The sequence below is a fragment of the Ailuropoda melanoleuca genome, chromosome 10 (assembly GCF_002007445.2).
Source record: "Ailuropoda melanoleuca isolate Jingjing chromosome 10, ASM200744v2, whole genome shotgun sequence".
Classification (NCBI taxonomy): Eukaryota; Metazoa; Chordata; class Mammalia; order Carnivora; family Ursidae; genus Ailuropoda; species Ailuropoda melanoleuca.
In genome coordinates, this window is record NC_048227.1 from 78,987,327 (window position 1) to 79,014,684 (window position 27,358).

At 37.2% G+C, this 27,358-nt stretch overlaps 1 protein-coding gene across 1 annotated transcript in view; it reads right to left on the bottom strand.

The window, feature by feature from the left end:
• The window catches only part of MOXD1 (monooxygenase DBH like 1), a 96,233-nt gene that overhangs the window by 47,269 nt on the left and 21,606 nt on the right, over nucleotides 1-27,358 (bottom strand). The window contains exons 2-4 of the mRNA XM_034670781.1: nucleotides 22,857-23,003; nucleotides 21,053-21,220; nucleotides 20,845-20,928 (exon numbers count right to left, since the gene is read on the bottom strand). Coding sequence (XP_034526672.1) covers nucleotides 20,845-20,928; nucleotides 21,053-21,220; nucleotides 22,857-23,003 — 399 coding nt within the window. The remainder of the gene's footprint in view (nucleotides 1-20,844; nucleotides 20,929-21,052; nucleotides 21,221-22,856; nucleotides 23,004-27,358) is intronic.

A 27,358-nucleotide genomic window follows, 5' to 3' on the forward strand; every position in this document is an offset into this window, starting at 1 on the left:
AATTACTATGTATATTTCAGTTTTAAAATGTTATTTAGTATACTTAAATGTTTTAAAAAATAAAAGATGGGCTTGGAAAGACGAGCAAGAAAGAGATTGAACCAGCATATTTGAAAAAGAACAAAACAGAATTTCTAGAAATAAACAAATAATTGAAATTTAAAACCCTATGGATGAGTTAAATAGCATATTAAAAAACAAAAAACAAACAATTTAAGGAAGAATTACTGAATGTGAAAAATATCATTCTGACCTAAAACTTCTCGAAGACAACATTTCTTTCACTTTTATTAAGGTATAATTTGACATACGCTAAGCTGCATACATTTAAAGTATAAAATTTGTTAAGTTTTGACATACAGACATACTCATGAAACCATCACCACAATTGAGATAATGCATATACACATTATCCCCAAAAGTTTCCGCATGCTCCTTGGCAATCCCTCACTGTCTTCCCTCTTTGCTTCATTCTCATCCCAGGAAACTGCTCGATGGTTTCATATCACTATAGATGACTTGCATTTTTTAGAATTTTATGAAAAATAGAATCTTATGATCTCTACTCATTTTTTTCTGGCTTCTTTCACTCAGTACAATTATTTTCAGGTTAATCTATGTTGGTTTTATGTACCAGTGGCTCATTCTTTTTAATTGCGGAGTAGTGTTTCATTGCATTTGTATACCACAATTTATTTATCCGTTCACCTATTAATACACATTTAGACTGTTTCTACTTCTTGGTTGTTATAAAGACAGTTGCTATGAACACTCTTTTATGTGTCTTTGTATGGCCATATACATTCATTACTCTTAGCTACTTAGCTAATAGCAGAATAGCCAGAATATATGATAATGTATGTTTGATGATTTAAGAAACTGCCAAATGGTTTTTCAAAATGGTGGTACCACTTTCTATTCCCATCTGCAGTATATTAGAGCTCCAGTTACTCCCCATCTTGCCAACTCTTTAATTTTCATATGGAGATTCATGTAGGTGGTATCCCAGTGTGGTTTTAATTTGCAGTTTCTTAATAAGGAATGAGGTTGAGCATTGTCTCAAGGCAGTGGACATCAGGCAGAGAAGGAGATCTCTGGGAAACAAGAAACAAATGAGGTCAGTCCTATGATTTCCTCAGATGACTGTCCAGAGGGAGTTTCTAGGCTGTTGCACAGAAAAGTGAAACTCAGGCACAACCTGGCATTCTCTTTGAGTTGAGGAGATCAGATTGGGATTCCAAGGAGGTAAAAATCACCCTAAAAAATCCTACCCAAGACCAGGTGAAAATTACTCTAAAGGATTAGATGAAACAATGACAGAAATATCACAATGCAGAGAATAGAGCCTTTCCCCAACAGAGTGGAAAATCTTGTCATTCACATAGCATTAGGTAAAGTACTCAGAAAGGTTTGCCTTGCATTGGGTAAAATGAGTATCTAACAAAGCTTAAAAAATAAGACTCAAAAGTCCTGATTTCAAGTAACTTAACTACATCCCAGAACAAAGTTCAAAAATATTTCTAGAAATACAGACATATCTGGCATCCAGTAAGGTAAATTTAAAATGTCTGGCATCCAACCAAACATTACTAGTCACACAAAGAATCAGAAAAATAAAACCCGTATGACAAAATTCAACCAAACCAACCAGAACACATGCAAATGATAGAAATAGTAGATAAGGACATTAAAACAGGTATTATAACTGTACTTCATATGTTCTAGAAGACAGATTAAAGTCTGAATATGTTAAGTAAAGATATGCTAGAGAACATACTTTTCAGATACTCAAATCTAACTTTTAGAGATTAAAACGACAATGACCGAGGTGAGAAATACAGTGTATAGTATTAAGAGCAGAGTAGATAATAAAAAAGAAAAGATAGGCAAATTTGAAGATAGAGTAATATAACTATCCAAAATAAAAACAGACTAAGAAAATGAATTTTAAGTGAGTTGTGGGACAACCAGAAACAGCCTGAGGGGAGTGACAGAGAAGTCTATAACTAACAGCATACTGAATGATAAAACACTGACTATTTTCACCCTAAGGGAAGGAACAAGCAAGGAATCCACTCTCACCATTCCTATTCATCATTACAGTGCAGGTTCTATACAGTGCACTACAGATGAAATTTTTATTTATTTATTTAAAAAAATTTTTTTCAAGATTTTATTTATTTGAGAAAGTGAGAGAGAGCTAGAGAGCATGAACAGGGGGAGAAGGGGCAGAGGGAGAAGCAGACTCCCCTGCTGAAGGGGAAGCCAGATACGGGACTCAATCCCAGGACTCCAGGATCATGAGCTGAGCAGAAGGCAGATGCTTAACCGACTGAGCCACCCAGGAGTCCCCAGAATGAAATTTTTAAAAAGAAAGAAGAAAAGGCATCAGATCAGAATGGAAGAAATAAAACTGTCTTTATTCTAAAAGGGCATGATGATCCATGTAGAAAATCCAACTGAATCCATAACAATTCAGCTAGAACTAATAGGTGAGTTTAGCATGTTTAAGGGACACAATATCCATATATAAAAATCATTTGTACCCGTTGGTAATAATCAGAAAATGAAATCTGGAGGTCAATGCCATCTAAAATAGCATAAAAATCTTAGATAATTAGGAATACATTTGACAAAATTGTATAACACCTCTACACTAAAAACTAAAAACACTGCTTAGAGAAATCAAATAAGAAAATATTTGTGACCTAGAGTTAGGCCAAAATTTCTCAGTTACAACACCAAAAGCATAATCACAAAAAAAAAAAAAAAAAAAAAAAAAAAAAAAAAAGACTAGGCTTTACCAAAATTAAGAACTTCTGTTCTTCAGAAACACTGTTAAGTGAGAAAAGACAAACCACAGATTAAGACAAAGTATTTGCAAATCAAATGTGTGGTAAACAAATTGTATCCAGAATGTTAAAGCATACTCAAGTCTCAATAATAAGAAAAAGAACATCCAATTTTAAAAATGGACAAAGATTTGAAGAGGCAGCTCACCAAAGAAAATATACGAATGGCAAATCAGCACATGAAAAGGTGTTCAACATCCTTGGTTATTAGGGAAATGCAAACTTAAGCCACAATGAGATACAACTATTAGAACGGCTGAAATTTGAAGAGTGGCTATTCCAGGTGATGGTGAGGACGTGAAGCACCAGAAACGTCCATACCTCGCTGCTGGGACTGGAAAACAGGGCAGCCCTTTGGAGAACAGTTTGATGGCCCTTAGAAGTAGTAAACGTATTGCATACTATATGACCTAGTCCTTCCACTCTAAGGTGTACATCCAAGAGAAAAGAAAACATATTCATCCAAAGAGTTGTACACAAACGTTCATTGCAGCTTTGTCATAGTCCCCAAATGAAAACAACACAAATATCCATCAAGTGAATATGGATAAACCAGTTGTGCTATATCCATACAAAGGAATGCTATCCAACAAGAAAAAGAATGAACTATTATGAAAAACTGTCTTGTAGCCAGGTGAGAACTGTTTCTTGGGGCAAGAGTAGTGGTGTGCCTGTCCTAAGACCAGGCCTCAATCAGCCTTAGAGTTTCTATTTTTCTCACTGAGAATCTTGCCACCAGCATCTGAACAAGCTCCATCTAGACTTCTGGAGAAGATGATACATACTATGAAGGAGAGCCTGCTTCCCATCTGAGGCCTCCTAGACCAGCCTGCGAGGAGCTGACTCCCCACTGCAGGAGAAAGCCCAGCCACCATTAACGTACCTCCTACCCTCCCCCACGCTGCTTACGGACTTAGGAGTAAGCAAAGTAATAAACAGAAGAACCCCCTGGTTGACTGTAAACTACAATAAGTGTGCATTTACTTAATGCCTTTGCATTTTGGGGTGGTTTGGTGCACAGATCTAGCTAACTGATGGAAAATAAATAAAAAATTGTGGTATATTCAGATAATAAAACTCAATAAAAAGATGAAAATGAGCCCATTATTTTCTACACACAAAAGCATGGCTGACTCACACATCATATTGAGCAAAAGAAGCCAGACACGAAAAGAGTCTAAAGCTCATAACGTTCAAAACAGGCAAAAATGATCGAAGTCAGAATAGTGGTTTTGTCCGGAGAGAGGCAGTACGTGGAAGAGGTCTTGAGGGCCCCTTTTGGGGGACCACTAGGCTTCTACTTCTTGATCTTCATTCTGACTCCGTGAGTTAGTTCACCTTACGAAAATCCAATGAGTTGTATACTAGCGTTTGTGAAATTATATGTATGTAATTCAATAAAAGGATTTTTATTATTATTTTTCTAAAGATGTTCTTTACTTATTTGACAGAGAGTGAGACAGAGAGGGAACACAAGCAGGGGGAGTGGGAGAGGGAGAAGCAGGCTCCCCGCCGAGTAGGGAGCCCAAGGCAGGGCCCTGATCCCTGGACTCTGGGATCATAACCTGAGCCTAAGACAGACGTTTAGTGACGGAACCATCCAGGTGCCCCCGTAAAAGGATTTTTTAAAAATGAATTGGTTGAACAGCAAATTCACCGAAGAGGAAATATAAATAAAAAGAGCCTCAGTCTCACTGGTATTCTGAGAAAAGCAAGGCGAAATAATCATAAATATCAGTTTTCACTTATCAGTAGCCAATAAATTTAAAAGACTGCAATACTCAGTCTTGAGAGGGAATGAGGAACTACGCACACATTGCCAGTATGTGAATTTTAGGAAGTGATCTGACAAATATATTAAAATTTGGAATGCCTACAACCTTAACTCAATGCATTTAGGAATCTATCCTATAGAAATGAAACTACTAAGGATATACATAAAAGAATATTTACTAAAACACTGTTTACAGCAGCAAAAAAATTAAGTCACCTTGAATGTAAATCAGCTGTAAATGGCAGCAAAAATTGTGGTTTATACATATGAGGGGATTTCATTTAAATAAATGTATTATATTTTGACCTGCAAAGACATGGGTGGTAACTTGAAAAAGCAAATTTCAAAGTAATATGTACCGTGATCCTCTTTTCCTTAAAAAAAGAAAGGTGATTAACTCAATAAAATCCTATGTAATTTTGTGTTTCCTTGAACGTAAAGTTACAGAAGGACACAAATAAACGCGTTAACTTTTGTTACCTCCAAACTGGAATTTGGAGAAAGGAGGACATAACCACTATTATACACTTCAGTTTTTTCCTTGTAACAAGTATATATTACATTAAAAATGGAACAAATACACATTGGATAACACTTTGCTTAATTTCCAGCATTTAAATTAAAAAACAAATCAAGTCACTTAATTAAATGCAGTTTTCAAATCTTACGTCAAGGTCAGTGCAGGTAGACACAGACTTCATACAAAATTGATTTAAAAAGGAGAAAAAAAACCCTAAGCGTTCTCTCTCTCTTTTTTTAAAAAAAGATTTTATTTATTTATTTATTTATTTATTTATTTATTTGACAGAGAGAAGGCACAAGCAGGGGAGCAGCAGGCAGAGAGAGAGGGAGAATCAGGTTCCTCGCTGTGCAAGAAGACTGACAAGGGGTTCAGTCCCAGGACCCTGGGATCATGACCTGAGCCGAATGCAGATGCTTAACTGACTGAGTCACCCAGGCGTCCCCTAAGAGTTCTCTCAAGAAACAGTGTACAGTACAAACTCCCTAAACTTTCAAACCATGAGGGATAAAAATTTGACATTTGTTATCTCTTTTCAGGATCATTAAGGAACACCTTGTATCACATATGAATTTCATATGATTATTCATTCAAGCTGAAGAACAAGTACATCATTCCATAAAATATCTTTTAGCAACTTGGGATAAATATACTTTGAAATAATGTGAACCAACAATCTGTTGGAAGATTTTATTTGCTATATGAGTGGAAAATATTACTCAGTACTGACATTTCCTCTTTATCATTAAAAAAAGAACTTAGCTCTCTAACCTTGCAAATTTAATTCAGTTGTAAATCTTACAACTTCTTGCAATAAGACCTTGTCTTACATAACAAATAAAATGTATCTGGCAGCTCATTCTTAGAAGAACTAAGATTTATCTTGAAAATGAATATAGAAATAAAAAGCAAAGAGAGTAGAAATAGAGAAAGCCAAGGTATAAAAAACTAACATACCATATGAAATCCAGTTGGATATAAACAAATCTATCTCAAGGCTTTCCCTTTTTAATGCCTGAAAAAAGTCAATGAAATCAAAATGAGTTTCACAACTGCTCTAAATTACTGGATAATTACATCTAAGTAATTTAAAGCTTTTCCAAAGCTCTAAAAATTATTTCAGTCTAGATTATTAAAAGATGACAGCAGAAAAGGATACAAATCTTGGGTGTATTTTTTTTACCTTGAAATTGTTTTATATTTCATATGTTGAAAAGAAGTGTAGCAATTTATGATTTATGATCTAAATTTGAATTCCAGTTTCAATTAATGAACTCACTAGACTTCATTTTCTTGCAACCATGAAATAAAATGTTGCCCAAAGCAAACAGAATGTTTTGAGTGTCAGAGTAAACAAAAAGTGACACTAGAAGGACACTATTTCATATCCACCATGCTTGCTTCAAGTGCTTTATAAAGATCTTCAGATAATTTTCCCAACAATCTTGTGAATAGGTAGGATCTCCCTTTTGCCAATGAAGAAACTAAGTGTCAGAGAAGTACTGTTTAAATTACCCAAGATCATATAAGTGGTAAATGAGCCAGGATTTGAAACCAGCTCTAAGTGACTAGGAAGACAGGGACCTCCAAATTTAGACTTCTATAAATTAAATGCATTGTGCAAGTTCTCACTGTTAGACTAAGTGAATGATATCTTTTTTTTTAAGTTTTTATTTATTTATTTGAGAGAGAGAGTGAGATAGCACAAGCAGGGGAGTGGCAGAGGCAGAAGGAGAAGCAGACTCCCTGCTGAGCAGGGAGCCTGATGTGGGGCTCGATCCCAGGACCCCGGGATCATGACCTGAGCCAAAGGCAGATGCTTAACGACTAAGTCACCCAGGTGCCCCTACATGATGTCTTATAATACTACTCCGTGACATTAGGCAGAACATCTATTTTTTTCTGAGCCTCAGTTTTATAATCTGCAAAATGGCATGAGTAAGAAACAAAGCACAGTGCCCGTTACATAATGAGTAATCGACAAATAATTTGTTATCTAAAATTCTATATTTTTTATAGATTTATTTATTTATTTTAGAGAGAGAGCACATGAGTGGGAGGGGCAGAGGGAGAGGTAGAGAGAATCTCAAGCAGATTCCCCGGTGAGTGTGGAGCCCCATGTGGGGCTCAATCTCATGACGCTGAGATCATGACCTGAGCTGAAATGACGGGTCGGCCACTTAACTGACTGAAACACCCAGGAGCCCCTAAAATTCAATATTTTTAAAACACTTTCAGAGTAATTTTGAGAAGATAGGAATTGTTATTTCTATTCTACATATGGGTATATAGTGTTACCAAGATCATAAAAGGTAAGAGAAAAGCCAAGGGGCATATTCAATAATAGGCCAGGCTACTGATGGTGATGAAACACCGGTGTTCAGTTCCATCCAAAAGGAGAATTTTGCCTTGAAGTCATGAAGTTAAAATAGCTATCATGGAGAAAATATCCAATTTCATTTATAAAGATGATTTTAGAAAGTGGGAAATTTTAATAATTACAATAATGATGACCTAAATTTGAAACCTGGTTTCAGTTAACTAACTGGATGAGAAAAGCAGCTTTCTTCATCGGACTTCATTTTCTGCAAAATAAAATAAAATGTTTTCAAACAATAAGGGATAAAATTTAATGGTTGTGATCTTTTTTTCAAGGCATATCATATCACATATGAATTTCATGTGACTATTAATTCAAGCTGAAGAAAAAATAAATTATTCTGTAAAATGTCTTTTGGGTGCTTTCAAAGCAATATTTTTTCCAATCTTGGGCCATCCGTAAATTATCTCTGGAGATCTTTATCAGGCTCATGGTCCAATAAAATGCAAACCTTAATAATATAAACTTCTATGAAGAAGCTCACATACATTACATACATTTCAACTATTAAGAACATGTAACTGACATTGACAAGGGAACGGACTTCCAACAAACTCAACAGTCAAATCACTCTCCAGTGTCTATAGCTCTAAGGAAGACCCCTCATTTCCACAAGAATTCAAAGGCCATCACCCTCTTCTGAGGAACTGCCTGCAGCCTTTCTTTAAAGAACTAAATGGTTATATGCATATCGTGCAATTAAGAGGTAGCCTTGGTTTCTATTTTGGAGAATATGACGCAACTTGCCAGAGTTTTAACATTAAGTAAAACTGGTAAGTTCATGTCTGGGGATAAAGCTACACAATGGTATCATTCAAGATAAAAATCAGTGACCCCATTTAGGTATTAAAGGCCACAGTCTGCAGTCCCTTTCAGCATTTCACACTAGGGGCTTTGGTATGATTAAGGCATTCTCTGATCAGAAAATGCAGTTACCCTGACAACAAGTAACGGCAGAGTTTCTGCATTCTAATCTGACATCACTATTCGATGGATTTAAACTTCAGCCAGCAGCTGTGAGTTGGCTCTAGTACGAGCAGATGTTAATTGTAGCATCAAGTATTCTTTGCCACATGTGGGACCAGATGGGACTTCCGCACAGACAATTGTGTAATACTTGGGAACTCTAACACGGAAGCAAGAGTCTTACTTTTTAGCCAATGACTGCCGCTCTCTGCAAACCTAGAATTCATATTTTGAGGCTAAACTAGCAAAAGTGCTCACACATGTTTATTTTAAAAATACGCTGTCTCCCTGGAGGGGAAGGGGATTATACAAACAGGAAACTTATCAAAAATGGGCAAGTTACTTAACTTCTCCAGGCTCCGGTTTCCTGCTCTGTAAAACGAGGATGATAATACTACCTACTTTCTAGGTTTTTTTCTGATGATTGATGATCCATGAAATGTACAGTGCTCTCAATAAGTGTTTTCTCATCATCTTATTTTATTTTGGTGCTTAAGCAAGTGAACAGAGAGGTTGTGTTCTAGCCATCCTCGCCACACGTCCCTACCCTGCTAAGATCCATTTAGTTGTACTTTCCCCAAATTATTCTTTCCATACAGCAGGAGATGGTGTCCAGACCGCCACTCCTTTCTTTCGCCTATACAATATACTTTGACAGCAACGTTCACTTGACAGTTTTAGGGGTTTCTCTGTTATTCAGGTGGCATCTCTTCTCCCCATCTGGACTGGGAGGTCCCTGGGGTGAAAGACTTTGTCTCATATTGCCTTGTATGTGCTAAAAGACATAGTCCTGAATGCTGTCCAAAGCAGGCGCTCATTAGACACTCATTGACTCTTCTTCGCAATTGGGAGGGTAGTGCAAAGGGATGTATCCAGCTGATTAAGATATATAGTGTATCAAGTACACTGATTTCTGAAACATACCACCAAGGGCCTCTCCTATATACTCTCAGGACTTCCTCAGGCCAAGCTGAAAGCCGGGAGGCTACGGGTAGTATTTACGTGATCACTAATTGTTATTTACTTGGTCTTGCCTTTACTTACTATTTAAAGTTCCACATACAATTCAGTGAGATTGCAGTGATACAAAGATCTCTCTTATTTGGTAATGGAATGCATTTACAGTCAGCAAAGTCGCCTTCAGTATACAGTTTCTAAAGTGGGGCCATTACCTTGTAAACATTAATGTATAGAGTTAACTTCGATGTATATATTTCACTAGGCCATAAATCTTTTCCCTTCATAGAAGAAAGTATCCCTTATATCTGAATTAGTTCATGTGGAAATTTTATAATGAAAGTCAGCTGTGGTTCCAGGAAACAGCTGGTGTTTTTGCGTGTCCGCATCTACAAGAAATATGCAATGCATCAGGGAATGACCTATCTCAAAACCATAAACTGCTTAAATCTTTTTCATGTGTAGACAACTAGTGGTGTATTTCGACAGTAGATGTGCGCTATGTGTTCAGTTTTTAGAACATTTGTGGAAGAAAACAGCGTATTACTATAGAAATGGGTGTTGATGCTACTTAGCGTGAAGCACATTTTAGGAAGTGCCATAAAACAGAACCTAGATACAGTCTTCCCCAGGCTCCTGGGAAGTTTTAATAAATATGAAACAATGATCCTTAGTCAAGGAGTTTGTATCAAGATCGCTTGGGGAACTTTTCCAAATGACAGCTACAGCCACCCACCAACATAAGGGCCTGGACCCCATTCCTACAGATTCTAGTCAGAGGATTCATCCTAGATTATGAATCCAGAAAAATACAATGACTCCGTGAAGCAACATTCAACCATAATGTTTTTGATATGCTAGAGTAATATTTTTCCTTGTAAAATAAATATATTATTAAATTTCTATGTGTAGAAACACATTCATTTTAAACATACCAAGAAAGGCTTGATATTTTAAAGAACACACTGTGCAGTCTTTTATAACTTGATTAGGATTATCTGAAGCTGACCTCTGATTTGTGAGTTTTATAAACTCAAATAATAGATATCTCATTGATTTAAAGTGAGATTCTACCACGTATGTAATGTTTTCCTGCTCATTTCTCAAAGTCTCATTCATAAAAACTAGAAAAAAATTCATTATTGCATCAAAAAGGAAACAATGGATGCCATCCTGTTTTGATAAGGGTGTAATTTTTTACATTGAAAACAGACACCAAGCTAAATTTGGCATATTACATCCTGTGGGGACACACACAAAAATTCTCTTCCTTTCTTTTACAAATTTTTAGGACAGTTTATTACAGTTTATTTTATAAACATTATTACATGTTTATTTTATAAATATCATATTACAGTTTTATTACAGTTTATTTTATTATAAATATTATACATGTATCAAATTTATAAATTTATTTGTAAGTTTCCAGTTTTGTTAATTCCAATATTTAATCAAAGTCATAGAATTTTAAGGGCTAAAGATCGCTCAGAACCACCTCTCTGTTACAGACTGATAGTCTTTGAATTGTGTTATTGACATGAATCAATCTCTTGAGAAGCATTGTCGTGTAGCTGCATTAACTTTCTGCTGACCAATGGTTAGTGTGGGATTAGAACCCATGCTCTTGGTCTGGCTCTTAGGCCATGCTGAGATGCCAGTACCTCTAGTTCTTTCTCCAACAACGTAGTTCTTCTTGGTTTCAGGAAACTTTTCTCTGGGTGTTATGCCGTAAATTGAACTTCCAAATTAAAATGTTATTATTTTTTTCCCATAAGTCCCTTTTCATAGACTGTCACAGTGAAGGGAAATATAATATATCATTACCATTATTTTCACTTCACTCCAAAGAGGACTGTAACTCAGCTTAAACAGAAAGTTATGGTCTTGTTCCCAATGATCCTTATGTTACAAGATGTGTGGCTACTCTCTTCAATGAAATTTTTTTCCAATTCCTTTCTCCCTAACATTGTCTCTGAGATTTGACATTCTGTGCCTTTTTATATGCATAATCTTTCACCTAATCATTTTAATTCTAGTCTTATTTAAATGATTTCCTAAATCACAAATGATACTTTATATGTGTCATTTCCTGTTAATGAATATTTTCAAACCCCAAGCGTGAAAACAGCAGAGTTCTGTGTGCTCAAATGCCACCCAACTAGGTCTAAGTCAGTTCCCAGGACCTTTGAACTGATATCTCTGGAAGGTTCTGGTGGAATTTGCTCATAGAACCTTTGGTCTCTGCCCTGATCCTATAGGATCAAAAGTAGCCTTGGCTCTGAGAAACTGACTCAAAGGGCCTGTGACTGGATATAAGCTATTAGACATCTCTCACCCAAATCATTTTTCATTGCAGCATATATCAACTAGAAGGCTTGGGTTAGTAGAATTGTAAAGAGAAAGGTTCACTAATTTTGCTAGAAAGATCTGTGCTCGGTCTTGGCTCTGCCTCACAGAATTTTGTAATAGTGTTAAGCAAATTACGTATACAGCTATGCCTCGGTGTGTTCATCTGGAAGGTGGTGCTAATTCAACTTGCCTTGTGGGAGGTTGTGAGAAATCTAACAGGAAAATGTATTTAAAATAGTAAAAAATAGATAAGTACATTACCTACATACCTCCCTGCATTTAAATAAAGGCATTCCTATCCGTGTATTACCACACTTCTTCTTACACCTATTTTCCCTTCAACACCCAGAATTCAACATAAATATCCTAGTACAGATTTAGACTTTTCGATAAAAGGGCTGTTCATTAATTTATTTACCAATTTTTATAGCCAACAATTATCAATACATGTGCTAATGCTTTTCAATTTTGTTGCCCAAACTTTTAGACTACTTTTAAAAAAATGTACTAGATTGGGAGTCGAGTTGGGTGGTAGGAGAGCAACAAAGAAAAATAAATATCTTTTTCTGTCTGTTGAAATGGTGTTATTTAAGGCCATAGAATGGAAGGCTGATGGGCGACCTAAGAATGTGAAAGAATATTTCCCAGAGCATAGTCACCAGCTGGCTTTTATCCTTACTTAGACAAGAACAGGAGGAAATTAGCTTAAATTTCATTTGGGTTAGAAAAATGGAAGCTAAGCTATGAAATCTAATTCCCAGAGAATCTTTTCTTCAAAATAAAATAGAAACTGACTTCCTACCGTGGTTTCAGTGCAGCCCTGATAAGTATGAGAAAGTACTGGATGAAGTTTGAGTCGTCCATCTCTATAATCCCCATCAAGAGAAGAAAATGAGCAATTATGAGCCTTTCATGCAACAGGTGTTTTCACTTGTATTCATTTCATCTTCCCTGGAAATTATTTTTCCTACTTTACAAGCGAAGATATAAACTCTGAAAGTTAAGTTTGCCCAAGGTCATCAAGCTAATGAAAAGCAGAGTTAGGATACGACTCCTCCCTATCTCCAGAGCCTCTACTATGCACTGTACCAACCCCTAAGCTTTGCTCACAATGGCACTTTTAATTTCTATCCTTATTTAAAACTGACATTATGTCCAAGATTTAGATTTATTTACTCATTTATTTAGATTTATTTCATTTAGGTTATTTCCAAGATTTAGAGGTATCTGCAATCCAATGTAAATTGGAAATATAGCTTCTATTTATGAGCTATCTAACATATGCCAAAGATAAGAGAACTCCATGAATATTATTGCATTTGATAATGGTAGTTACCATTTGAGACAAGTACAATTATCTCCATTTACAGATGGAGATCTAGGTTTCAAAATACATTCCAGGAGAGCCCAGGCCCAAGGGACTAAAGAGAGGGACATTTAAACTTCAAGGGAAGCAACAGGGTCCTAAGCATTCTTACCCCAGCAAGCCTTCACTTTTAGGTTTAGCAAATCATAGATATTTAGAAGTAAAAAGAGCCATTTGAAATCATCGGGTCCAATCCCTTTATCTTTCAGACAAGGAATTTGAGGACCAGGGAGAGGTTAAGTACTTTCTCAAAGGTCGGAAAGCTAATTAGTGACAGAGTTAGCAATAAATCACTTCCATGAAAAGACATGCTTTCAAAGTGAATTCAATTACCTTGTACTCTCAAGTGGCTATTAAGAACACCCAAGTAGCTAGACAATCTCCAATGTTTCTGTCAAGTAGATGTAACTTAAGAAGATCTAGAAAGAACTTTGCAACGCTGAACAATCTAAGACGGCAATCTTTAAAATGTGCTAATTTGAGTCAACTCATTATTGTTAGGAGCAGAGTTCTACCCACTTTTTTATGTGAATGGCCAAATATTTTCATCTCCTCTAGTGGATAAGAGATATATAAAATTTCAGATACACTGAAATATACATACATATCTATATAATTATACAGATATAATTTTTTGGTATTTATAAACTTTGGATGACAAATTCCTAAAGAAGAGGATTCTTATGATTTTACAGCATAATTTTTCTAGAACATAAGGAATTTCCCATTTTGTCCATGGGTGACAAAATGCACAGTGCCAGGGGTAATGCATTGGTATTAAAAATTTAATAACCAAATTAAGTGTTGCCAAATATTTAAAAGGAATGGAAAGTATTTTCACAGTAGGCATACTTTGAAAGTTAATTTCTTTCAACACACTCAATTGATCTAGCTAAATATCCAAAGATTTGCTTTAGGAGAAATGGTTAAATTGGTAAAAAGACAAAGGGAAACATCGGTAAGCCAAAAAAGTTCAAGAGAGTTGAATGTAAATGGGTGAAAATACAACCATTCAGTCAAAGGTCAATACCAAACGCCTGCTAGTCTCCCACCTAATGAAGTGAAACTGAAGGTGAACACATGATATTTGGAAATGCATCCTGAAGACAAACCAAAATGCTATTTCCATCAGGGAAGAAAAATCACATCAATGAAAATACATTTTGGGATATCATTTCAGGGGGAAAGAGGAAGAAGATATACTGAAAAGAAGAGATCATTCTAATAGTTGTCAAGTCATGTAGTTTGACACTGAAAATTCTTACAATTTACTAAATTTAACCTGGAAGTCTTACACATTTTCAGAAATAGAAATCCTCCATCACACTTGACATTTCCAGATATGTTAATGCTGAAGTTTCCCATGTGATGGTGTCCTTTAATTTAGAAGAAGAAGGGGGAGGAGAGGAAGAGGAGGGAAGACGAGGAGGAGAGGAAGAAGCAGCAGCAGCAGGAGCAGGAAGGAGAGGAGGATGGTGAGGAGGATGGGAAGGAGGAAGGGAGGAGGAAAGGAGGAAGAGCCAGAGCCGAGCCGGGAGAGAAGGGAGAAGGAGGACAAGGAGGAAGAGAAATAAACATAATAGGGAAACTGACCAGCAACATTTATTTAACATGGTACATAAACCCAAATGTTCATGCCATGTGTCTAGGACAGGAAAATCCATTTTTGAATGACTATTTCATGGCTATACAGTACTCTGGCTTCAAGAACATTTCACAGTCATTCAGTATCAATTATTATTAGATGTTCTTGTCCTAGGAAACATTCCCCCAAATTAAATTATTCAGATTTATGAATGGCACCAATGGAAAAGAACAGCAGCATCTAGTATCATGGCAAGAAAGATGTTCTGTTCAGTAGCAAGTTCAGAGCATCTCTCTTCCTGCATCTATTGATGAAGAATGATGAGAGCGTTTTGTTTATCCCAACTTCACATTTCTCTACAACAGAAGGTGGCCGCCCTAAATGAAATAAGGGACAATCTAGGTTTTATTTGGAATTCTGACTATTGAGAAAGAGTTGACTGGTTCAGGATCCCTCAGCAACCCAGAAACCAAGCAAGATGATTGATGGATTAGCGATGGTGTATTGCTAGTGATCTACATAATTTTGTTTCCTTGCTTTATTTAACAAACACTATATGGCAGGCATTGTTCTAAATACATATGTTAAATTCCTTTGATTCACTTAATAGTCATAACAATCCTATTAGGTGAGAACTATTATGCCCATTTTCCAGATGAGAAAACTGAGGCGCAAGGAAGTAAATAATTTGCTAGAGGTCACACAAGAAGTAAAGGTAATCCTCTCTTAACACCCAGCAATGGTCAACCTTTTAGCATGACGCTCTTTCCTTTTCTGGGTCTCCTCACTAAACAGCAGTTTTCAATGAAAATTCATTCAGACAGCAACACTTGGGGAATAAAAAGGCCTGATAATAATAATTGGGTTTGTTAAGAGTTTTCTACGTGTCAGATACTGTGCTAAGTGGTAATAAATTTTTTTTAACTCCTACGTAACCTTCAGTCCAACTAATCCCATAAGGAAGTTACCATTAGAATTTAAATGATAAAATGGAGCTGTGGGTGACAAATCACTTTCCCATGGATAAATGACAAAAAATGGAAAGAAAGTGTCCAGATCTGGCCCATCAGAGCACAGAATCCGCCTATGAGACCACGAGGCTTACTGCCTCCCTATTGGAAAGGTGGGCCTTTAAGGCCAGATGGCTACGGGATGATGAGCTAACCCGGCTGTTTTTCTTTTTTCTCCTCTTTAACATAATAGGCCATCAACAATTATTTATTAAATCAAATAAGATAGATCATGTTTAAAGGGAGTTAGGAGTTCAGTTTATCTATGAGAGAATTCTCTGACAATAAAAGCTCCATTAAAAAGATGCACAAACCCAGTATGTTAAACCGACTGATAACCCCAGCTTCTAGCAGAGCATATCCAATTGTTACTATCAGGTGATAATGATATCACTATTGACTAAAGAGAGTGGAAAGACTCACTTTCTCCCAAAAATTTAAATTTAAGGTAAAGTTACTTATTTGGCAAAGCTTAAATAGGGTCATATTCAAATATGGAGGTATAGGCTGGACAGTGGGTCTTGAGGGAGTCACAGAGGTGGTCTCACTTGAGAAGTGTGGTTTTAGTATAAGTTACTAAGAGTTTTCTTTGTATAATCTCCATATCTGTTTTCTAGTGTGATCTGCTGTCATCTGAAAATACAAATATTTTCAAATCATAATTTTAAACATTTTTCACAAAAATCAAAATACAAATCAATAAATTAGAATCACAAGTGAATTCAAACCACCAATACTTTTTATCACAATCCCATTAGTCCTGCAGATGAAATTATTGACCTTTGTTAGTTTATACTTTTAGAAATTATTTACCTTTGTTAGTTTGTAATTTTAGAAAATATTCACCTTATTTCATATTTTTGGTAGTAAATAATTTTTATCATTACATGATTAAAATTTAAATTAAAAATGTAATCTTTTTAATTTTAGTCATTTGCATTGACTATATTCACAAACAGCCGCTGATATATTTTATTTATCTGCTTGGTTTTATAGTTATTACAACTACAAAATGTATATTGGGCAATACTATTAACATTTAGACTGCAATTACACACTTTTCTTTGTTTGAAATAAGAGTCCAGACAACAAAATTGATTTCTCACAATATTACTATCATCAATATGTTCTTAAAACTCGCTGCAAATGACTCAGAATATAATACAATATAAAAGCAATGTTCTTTTTTCTGAGAAAGTACTTTTTTTTTTTTTTATCAGAGAAGAACTGCAGCTTTTTGATCCAGTGATTTGTGGGACATAAAATAAGGAGTGAGGACAAGCACCACACTGATGGCTTTTCCAAAACATAGGAGTCTTTGATTCTATGAAAAGAAGATATGTTTTTCTTAAATTACTAGAAATCATCTCTGCTAAGGGAAAGAGAATGGAAATTAGGTAATTTCTTATGGTAAGTTTTAGATCTATGAATTCTACTGTGGAAATGTATTAAAATTTTATTGTTAACTGGCATAAGCCACAAATTAAAACTGTTTTTTTTTAAGACTGTCTCAAAACAAAAACAACCCGAATTATTTTTACAATCTCTATTTTTAAAGATTTATTTATTTGGGGCGCCTGGGTGGCACAGCGGTTAAGCGTCTGCCTTCGGCTCAGGGCGTGATCCCAGCGTTATGGGATCGAGCCCCACATCAGGCTCCTCCGCTATGAGTCTGCTTCTTCCTCTCCCACTCCCCCTGCTTGTGTTCCCTCTCTCGCTGGCTGTCTCTATCGCTGTCAAATAAATAAATAAAATCTTTAAAAATAAATAAATAAATAAAGATTTATTTATTTATTTATTTACTTGAGAGAGAGAGAGAGCAAGTGAGGGGCGGGGCAGGGGGAGAGGGAGAGAGAGGGTCCTCTAGCAGACGCCTGCTGAACAGGGAATCAGGCAGGGCCGGATCCCAGGAACCTGAGATCATGAGCTGAGCTGAAATCAGGAGCCAGTCGCTTAACCGACTCAGCCATCCAGTCGCCCCTATTTATACAATATAAATATTTTGAATTTATTTTCTAAGTAAAGCTTTCTCTTCCCTTTTTGGGTTTTTTTTTTTTCTTTTTAAGACCTTATTTTTAAGGAATCTCTACATCGTGGGGCTTGAATTCACAACTCTGAGATCAAAAAGTCACGTGCTCCTCTGACTGAGCCAGCCAGGCGCCCCTTCTCTTTTTGTCTATTATCCTGCTTAGGTTCATTTCTGAGTAAAATGTTTCATAATACTTAACAACCTTAAACGCATTTTAGGGTTTAACAGCAAGCTCAGGAATCTGTTCTATACGTGGTCTTTTTTTTTTTTTTTTAAGATTTTATTTATTTATTCGACAGAGATAGAGACAGCCAGCGAGAGAGGGAACACAAGCAGGGGGAGTGGGAGAGGAAGAAGCAGGCTCATAGCGGAGGAGCCTGATGTGGGGCTCGATCCCACAACGCCGGGATCACGCCCTGAGCCAAAGGCAGACGCTTAACGACTGAGCCACTCAGGCGCCCCTCTATACGTGGTCTTAAGAAATAATGGAAATTAGGGGCGCTTGGGTAGCACAGTTGTTAAGCATCTGCCTTCGGCTCAGGGCGTGATCCCAGCAATCGAGGATCGAGTCCCACATTGGGCTCCTCCACTGGGAGCCTGCTTTTTCCTCTCCCACTCCACTGCTGTGTTCCCTCTCTCGCTGGCTGTCTCTCTGACACATAAATTTAAAAAAAAAAAAAAAAGAAAGAAAAAAAAAAGAAATAATGCTGGGGCACCTGGGTGGCACAGCGGATAAGCGTCTGCCTTCGGCTCAGGGCGTGATCCCAGCATTCTGGGATCGAGTCCCATATCAGGCTCTTCCACTATAAGCCTGCTTCTTCCTCTCCTACTCCCCCTGTTTGTGTTCCCTCTCTTGCTGGCTGTCTCTATCTCTGTCAAATAAATAAATAAAATCTTTAAAAAAAAAAAAAAAGAAAGAAAGAAAGAATGGAAATTAAAATTCCAACCACCAGCCCTCTGCTCCTGCAGCACCCAAATTTTGTATAACCACTCCTCTCTCTCTCAAATCCCCTCTTGCTAGGGGTAAAGAACTTTCATTATTTTTTAGAACTCCAAATACTTAATGCATGCCCACAGACCTGAGTATTACTATGATAAGCATGCAAAGGAAAATTCTTAGATGGGATACCAAGTAAATGTCCTACATAGAGAGTTGGAACATATATTGACTCCCCTTAAGAGCAGACAGTTTTTTTTCCATTCAACTTAATTATTAGCATTAATAACGACTAGGAATAAAAATGCATGAATGTAAGTGGTTAAGGACTTCCTATCCTATCAATCAGCATTTGCTGAAAAATGATCAAGGGACCCATTTTGTGAAACATTTGCTTTCATTTCTGACCCTGTAGTTTTTTACATTTGTCCCTGAAGCTGAGTTCCCATTAAATTGACTGTAAATGACACACGACACACAGTACTATATGACACCTAGTATATACAAATATACCATTCTCTTTTCTGAGAAAGGTTTTTCATTGGCATAAGGGAAGTGCTTAGGCATGGTATTAAGGCACATGCAAGAAACAGAAAATAACATTGCATAGAGATAAGTGGCTCATTTGAAGTCTCATTGTTGGTAAGTCTTCTGATTGCACAAATACTCCACAAATACTCAGGACTACTTAGTGATTCAGTAAACATTCCCTCAACCTACTCCTCTTGTCTCTGCAAGTAGTTATGAATCACATGTGTAAACAAAACACAGCTCTGTGCCACCAGACAAATATATCAGAAATAAACAAATTTAAGACACTTTATAGAATGTACTCAGTGTTTCCATCTCTGCCAAAATGTTTCGGTGAGGGACCACCCTTTACAGACAAGAAACCAGGGCATGACCCCAGAGCTACTTATCTGAGAGCGTGTAGTTAGTTCCAAAGACAACCTGAGAGTCAAATCTATGTTCTTCCCTCTGGATTCTAGAATCTACAAGTTTGCTCCCTTCTCACATCCACTCTGCTTTGTTACATATGGGGGCTGACAAAAGCTGAAGACATCAGCCTTCTGAATGTTTAGAGTATTTGGATGCCCGATTGAATTCTATCTTATTCTTTGCTGTGTCTAGGACACTCTTCCTACTTTCCTACTGTAGGCTCTTTGAGTGCAAGGATTACATATTCAGCCTCTGTGGAACTACCAAAAGGTTCCTAGCGCAGAGCCAAGGACATGAAATTCCATAAAAATACTGTTCATTCACTAACTAGATGCAAAAGTTTTGGGAGACTATTCCTGGTAGAGGTGGGAGGGAATTACAGGCCACAGGCAAACTGGGCTTCTTTCTTACTCAATTCTGAATTTTTTAATTCTGTAGGAATCCACGAATTCTCCTGGTTTCCTATTTTCAAAAAATCACTATAAAAATTGTTTTTATGAAAATATCCAACATTTACAATGAAGCAGACATTCTCAAACAATATTGGTGGGGAATGTAATCTTCCTGAATATAATTTATTAATATGCAAATATATCATTTAAATGGAAACTCCAGCAATTCCAACTGCACAGTGTTGCCTAAGAAATAACTAGTGTTGGGGCTTCTGGGTGGTTCAGTCGGTTAAGCTCCCAACTCTTGATTTTGGCTCAGGGCATGATCTCAAGGTCCTAAGACAGAGCCCTGCATCAAGCTCCCCGCTGAGCACGGAGCCTGCTTGAGCTTCTTCCCTTCTCCCTTCCCCTCCCCTTCTGCTCCTCCCTGCCCACCCTCTTCCCACCTTGTGCACAGGTATGCCTGTGCTCTCTCTCTCTCTCTCAAATAAATAAAATATTTTCTGAAAAAGAAGAAACAACTAGTAGTGTTCAAATGCATCCCAAAACTTTTACCTTAAAATGTAAAATTAGGAGACAAAAACCAAAATCTTGTCTACAATCCAAGATTTCTCTCTAAATTCAGTGACTCCTAAGATAGGGTGTGAGTCAGAGAAGCCAGTTCTTTGTTCTTGAAGTAACTTCCATATACTTGAAAATCATTTCTATTTTTTTAGTCATTTTCCTTTTAACAACAATTTCTCCTCCATTCACACACATTCAATTCAGCCTATGAGTGAGTCACATACCTTTATTACATGATGCTTTTCCTGGAACACAGGGATCTTAAACATTTGGCACCAGTAGGTCGTACCTTTGTTTGGGATGGGGACCTGTCTTAATAAAAAGGGGAGGGGGACACAAAGTCACACTATTAAACACAGCAGTGTAAATAAACACTCTTACACGCTTTCAATAAGCCCACTCTTTCAATCAAAAAACCTGAAACAAACTTACGTCCTGATTCACCAGGTCAAAGTATGATATGGCTGTAGACAACACGTTGGTTTTTTCGGGATTCAACAGCCGTAGGCTCTTGGTGCCACGATTGGAGTCATGGTACTTGGGGCCGGCTTCGCCCGCATCTTCATGGTGGTAAGCCCAGATCACTCTCACCGTGCTCTCCTAGTGATCAGACAGGGGAATCATTAGGTCTCATGAGAGCACCTTCCTTACCACTGAGCTGAGTTTAGGGAACTCTAGTGAAAGCAGGATAGAGACATGAAGAAAAGAGAATAATGACATTTAGAGCCCTCAGTATGGTCTCTAGCATTAATTGTGTCCATTTGATTAAATCAGTAAATACCCAAATAGACGAGGTTCTTTTTGGATGAAACAGTCTCTCTCAGCACGCAAGATTATGTCTTCCAAGAGAGAGCTACAAGCAACTGACTCAGGGTTATGCTTTTATGCCCATGACAACGGTCAATCATCATCATGCTAGGCCTGCAAACTAGCAACCCGTAGTTACCAAGCAAATATTCTTGTTAAGATGCAAGGATTCTAGAACATTAAGACCTGTTGTAATGCCATGCAACGTTTTAGGGAAAATCAATAAAGAGAATGAAAGTTAAAATGACTTTCCAGGTCAGCATCTTTACGTTCGTAATAGATTTTTCCCAGGCACTAGCCCAGTCACATGTATGAATTGACAGCGCAAACACGGGAGGAATTTCTGATTTGGGGTTTATTATCCTAGAATCTAGCTTTAGTCATTTATGAATCCTGGGAATTTCCAAGAGACTAGGGGATCCCAACTAGGGAAAGTACTGTCAGGTGAAATTGGTTTCCACTTAGCAAACAAGAGAGATTGCCCAAGGGATGCTGGGGCAGGGGGAGGGCTTGCTGAGGTATAAAGAAATTGTTCGGTCCTCCCACAGATAAAGGTGTCTTTGCCAGAACTTTGTAATAAGAACTTTGAAAATAAATAATAAAGCAAAAGCTATTTATTTTAAAAGCTATATTCTTTCTTAATAAGTCAAATGACTATAATTATTTTTCCAATTAAAATATAATTGCACTGTATATTACATAAAAAGTGATCCATGTCTTTGCATGTGTTTTTTGCCTCCTCTTTTACTTTTTATGCTGAATGTTAATCAAAACTGCTTCAGATTTTTACATTCCCATTTTTAAAGCATTGATTTATCAAATAAAAAAACATAATTTGATTGATCTATACAAAATGAAATCGATCCAAGAAATTCATGGAAACTTCCCAAATACCACATGAATTATATACTGTCTAAATATTTAATTTGCATATGCATAAAGATATTAATGTTTTCATGAAGTCTGACAATAAGAAATCTTGTATAACATGTCGGTAAGCAATTTTAATCAATCTACTATTCATCTCGATTTTAGAAATTTACAAAAATGAACCAGTCACAAATCAGATGAATTATACCCTGATATTCAGTATCATCATTCCCTCTTGTGTAATACATTTTTACCAACCTTTATCTACTGTGTATCCTCAAACTTTATACAGAAAAAGCTAGAAATCTTACAGATAAAATCATACTCACTTTAAATGGCCCTTGAAAATTTGAGATTCACACAAAAATTGCCTTTCTTGAAATGTGTAGTCTTAGATTTTCTGTGGTTTCTAAAGAGATCTCAAAGATATTCTAAAACAGACTTGTGACTTTGTTTTCAAAGGTTATTTTTAAATATTTGTTCCTTTTATTCTACAAAGTGTTTCACAACCGTAAGCATACAATATGTTCATGCCTGCGTTTTCTCATAGACTCCTTACCGTTATACTCTTGTCGTTTATGTCACATGTGTGCAGTTCTCTGGTAAATTCAATTATTGTGTGGGTGCTATTTTCCATGGCATATTCCAGGTGGTAATCTTGCTGACCATCTTTTTTCAACTCTCTGTTTGCATTTGTAAAATAATCCTGTAGAAAATACGGGAAAGAAAAATTAGGACACCCCAGATTCAGAGTGAAAAGAATTTAGATTAGGAATGGTTATAGGACTTTAAAAAACTGATTCTGGGTTTGCTTATTACAAAGTCCTGTATCTATAGTCATTTTTAAAGTCCTGGGAATTTTCAAGGAGCTAGAATATCCCAACTAGGAAATCAGTTCCCTATAAAAGTGGTCTGTGTTTGAACTTCCAACCCTTCAGGAAAATGGGATATGGATTTACAATACCCTAGAGCATTGAAAGAGATGGAAAAGACAGACATTCAAGATCACCTAGTACTTTTCTTTCATTATACAAACAAAAAGAGGAACATCAACACTGTGAAATGGCTGGCCCCAAAATGAACTGACTAGTTTGTGACAAAGATAGAACCAACCCCAAAGTAAGCACTTTTTCCACTGTTATACCAGGTGGGGCTTCCCTGTACCACCCCTAAAAGCAAAGAGACTCAACCTGAGGTTATAGGTCATTTCAACATGGGCTTTAATAGCAAATGCTTATTAAAATAAAATACGATGGAAAAGTATGTAAAGTAATGAACCTCGTTGAATTACCGGATATTGAAAAACTGGGGAAATTTTGTTTTTATGAATCAGCTATGATTTTTGTACTAAACTTGATCAGTGGTATACAGATCACCTCTGGGAGGTAGACAAATGGAATAGAGAGGTCATGGACTTCGAAGTCAAATGGTGAGGACCTGACCCTTAGCTTTACCCCTAAATAGCCTTGGAGAATTGTCAAAGTCAAACTCTGTGAGCTTTTGTTCTACCATTAGTAAAATGCGGATAATACATACCTATTTTATGGATTTTGAAAAATAAAGAAATGAAACAGTGTGTGAGGAGAAACTGCGTACAATGGTTATTGCCCATTTAATGCTAATTTCCTTTCCCCTTTTGCAATGCAGTTTGGTTTTTATCCAAAATACTTCCCTGCACCATATACCACTTACTTGCTATATTTTATCATTTGCCTACTATCCTACCACTTGGCCCTTACTAACATATTACTATATTATAAAACTCACGGTGCTAATTTTCATCACTTACAGACACCAAATTTGCTAATTTTCATCACTTAAGACACCAGATTTGCCTTAATTGTACTGGCCAATCCGTACATGACGATACTTTATTTTTAAAAAGCCACAAATGGCTGATTTAGAAAATGCATGCTGAAATATAAACACAATTATTTTTACTAACACCAAAATTACATTTGAAGAAATGACTGCCATGCTTAGCAAAATAAATAAATAAAGTATACCAGAAAAAAACTTAAATGGTAAATGTACACTCAAATGGATGGCATTTGGCATTTTTATTCCTACTATCTTTTTAAGGTAGCTATCAAGTATGTGTAAATTTGACAACCAGATATTTGCTCAAACCCATTACTGGTGATGCACAGGGCCTAACTAACCTTTTTTTTCCACCCCGGTGACAACTACAACTCACTGAGTACATCCCACACACCAGGCCCAGTTTAAGCATGTATTAATACATGCACACACATTAACTCCTTTCCACCTTCACCTCAGGTTATGAGATAAAACTATCTTCCTATTTTACAGATGAAGATAGTAAAGCATAAGAAAGTTAAGCATCTTGGGCACCTGGGTGGCTCAGTTGGGTAAGCGGCTGCCTTCTGCTCAGGTCATGATCCCAGGGTCCTAGGATCAAGTCTCATATGGTTCTAGGGTTGAGTCCCAAATCAGGCTCCCTACTCAAGAGGGAGTCTGCTTCTCCCTCATTCCCTTCCCACTAACACCCCCCCCGCCCCTGCCGCTTATGCTCTCTCTTTCTCTCTCAAAAATAAATTAAATAACTAAAAATATTTTTTAAAAGAAGGTTAAGCATCTTGTCCAGAATCACACAGCTGGTAAGTAGAAAAGCCAGTATTTAAAACCAGTCTGACTCAAGTCTGTATCCTTCTTCACTGCTATACACCGTAGTGGCCACTGCAGGAAAAGTATGGGTTAGTTTGTATTTTTCTGTCTACAAAAAATAGCTACATTAAGGTTTTTTGTTTTGTTTTATTTTTTTAAAAACGTTATTTTTTCTACCTCTCAAGTTGGGGGCTGTCAAAAAATTTATTCTGAGAACCGGTTGTAACTATGAAAACAATTCAGATGAAATATTCCTGTCATACTGTGATTTGCCCACTTTGGATCACACAGATTTTCAATATGTAGATGAAATAACAATATCCAAACACAGCGAGGGATTCGGATAAACTGTGCCTTTATACTGAGTTCACATTTCACTACATGATTCAAGCAATCACAGTTTTTGCAAACAAAAAGAATATAACACAAAATGCAATCAGTTCAAAGAGCAGAATAATTAGCCTAGTCTTGCAAATATGTTTCCAAACCCATTAGTCCCACAGAATATCCAGCTGGCTCGCCAACTTTTCATTCCCTCTATTTGCACTCACCAGTAACCATTCCTTTCAGCTATTCTACCTTTTTCTGGTTTTTCAAATAACTTAGCTATGAGAAAATGGGAGAAACTTCACTCAGGTCTCCCTGAGGGTCCCTTGAGCGCGTCTACCCTATGCAAACCGCTGAGTGTTCAATATTGTGAAAAGACAGCTGCCAGTTAGGTCAAAGCTCTAGACTCTTGGCAAAATGTGATTGTCTAAAAGATGCTGGTATCTATAAACTTATGGAGGGAAACATGAATGGATTTTATTATAACTGAAACGTGAAATATCCTAAGTACCACCATAATTCCATTATATTTTCTCCACATTTTCCAGTTCTTAAGGACTATTTTGACACGTCTTCAGATTTGAGCATAGCATAGCTTAGCTATCAAGACAGTATTATCAGTTACATGTTTCCTTGAGCTGGGCCCTTCCTAATGCTTGAAATCCACGTGTTAATCCCTTACTGTTTTCTCAGGAGACCTCTCGAGACAAATATTCTAACCTCCTCTGCTTAAGATGCCAGCATTTCCTCACCTCAGCTTATGATCACGCATCTCACTGTAAGAGAATTTCAGTTATGATACATGATAGCTCACATCTTGCCCTCCTTCTATCCTAATAATATTCACTTTTTGGAATCATTAAAAAAAAATAATCTAAAAGAAAGCAGGAGAAGGGAAATATAAAACAAAGACCAAATGGGACAAGTAGAAACCAAAGAGATGTAAATGAAATAAAAGGGAAATATTACATTAGATCCTACAGACATAAAAAGGTTAATAATATTATGCACATCTAGATGTAAGAAACTTGGATAATTTAGATGAGAAACAGGCAAAGTTTGAAAGACACAAACCAACAAAATTTATTAAGGAAAACAGATACTCTGAATACCCCTATAGTCTACTTGCGGGTGAAAACCTTCCTACAAAGAAAATTCTAAGTCAAGTTGCTTTCATTTGGAATTTTACCAAATATTTAAGGAAGAGGTAATATCAACCCTTCAAAATTCTTTGAGAACTTAAAGAACAAGGAGCACTGCCCAACTCGTTGCTTGTTGCCAGCAATACCTTGATACCAAAATCAAAGACATTACACAAATACGTATTAGCAAATAGAAGTTAGTGATTTTTAAAAAAAGAATAATATATCATTATCATGCAGAGTTGGTTCAACATTACAAAGTCAATCAATGAGTTCATCATATTCTAAAAATGATGTGGTCTAAAAAAGAAAACCACGGACTGGGAGGAATTAAGATGGCAGAGGAGTAGGGGACCCCTTTTTCAGCCGGTCCCGAGTCGAGCTGGAGAGGTACCAGACCAACCTGAACATCCACGGAATCAGCCTGAGACGCAGGAAGATACACCTGGATCTCTACAAATGAACATCTCCAGCGCTGGGTGTTGAGGTACGAAGTGGGGAACCATGAAACCGTGCACAGATATCGGAAGATAAACGGAAGGGGGAGGGAGCCACCGCGTTCGGGCGCCGGGAAGCGGTAGCCACCTGCACGGGGAGCGGGCGGACTCGCGGACCGGCACCCATGAGACAGCAGACTGAGACCGTGAGCCGGGAGCATGCGCCACCAGCCATCTCACGGAACTCCGGAGCTCCAGTGTGCTCACTGGAAACAGACTGAGACCGGGAGCTCCAGGAGGGCGCGCGGGGGCAGCTGGCGGCTGGCGGTGTTAGAAACACAAAGGACAGAGACGCGCCGGCCCTGGAAGTGAGGGCTGGGACGCCGGGTGTGCAGCTGGCGGCTGGCGGTGTTAGAAACACAAAGGACAGAGACGCGCCGGCCCTGGAAGTGAGGGCTGGGACGCCGGGTGTGGGGCGCACATTCCGGGACACTGTAGGGTCGAGCAGCACCAACAGAAACAGAGTT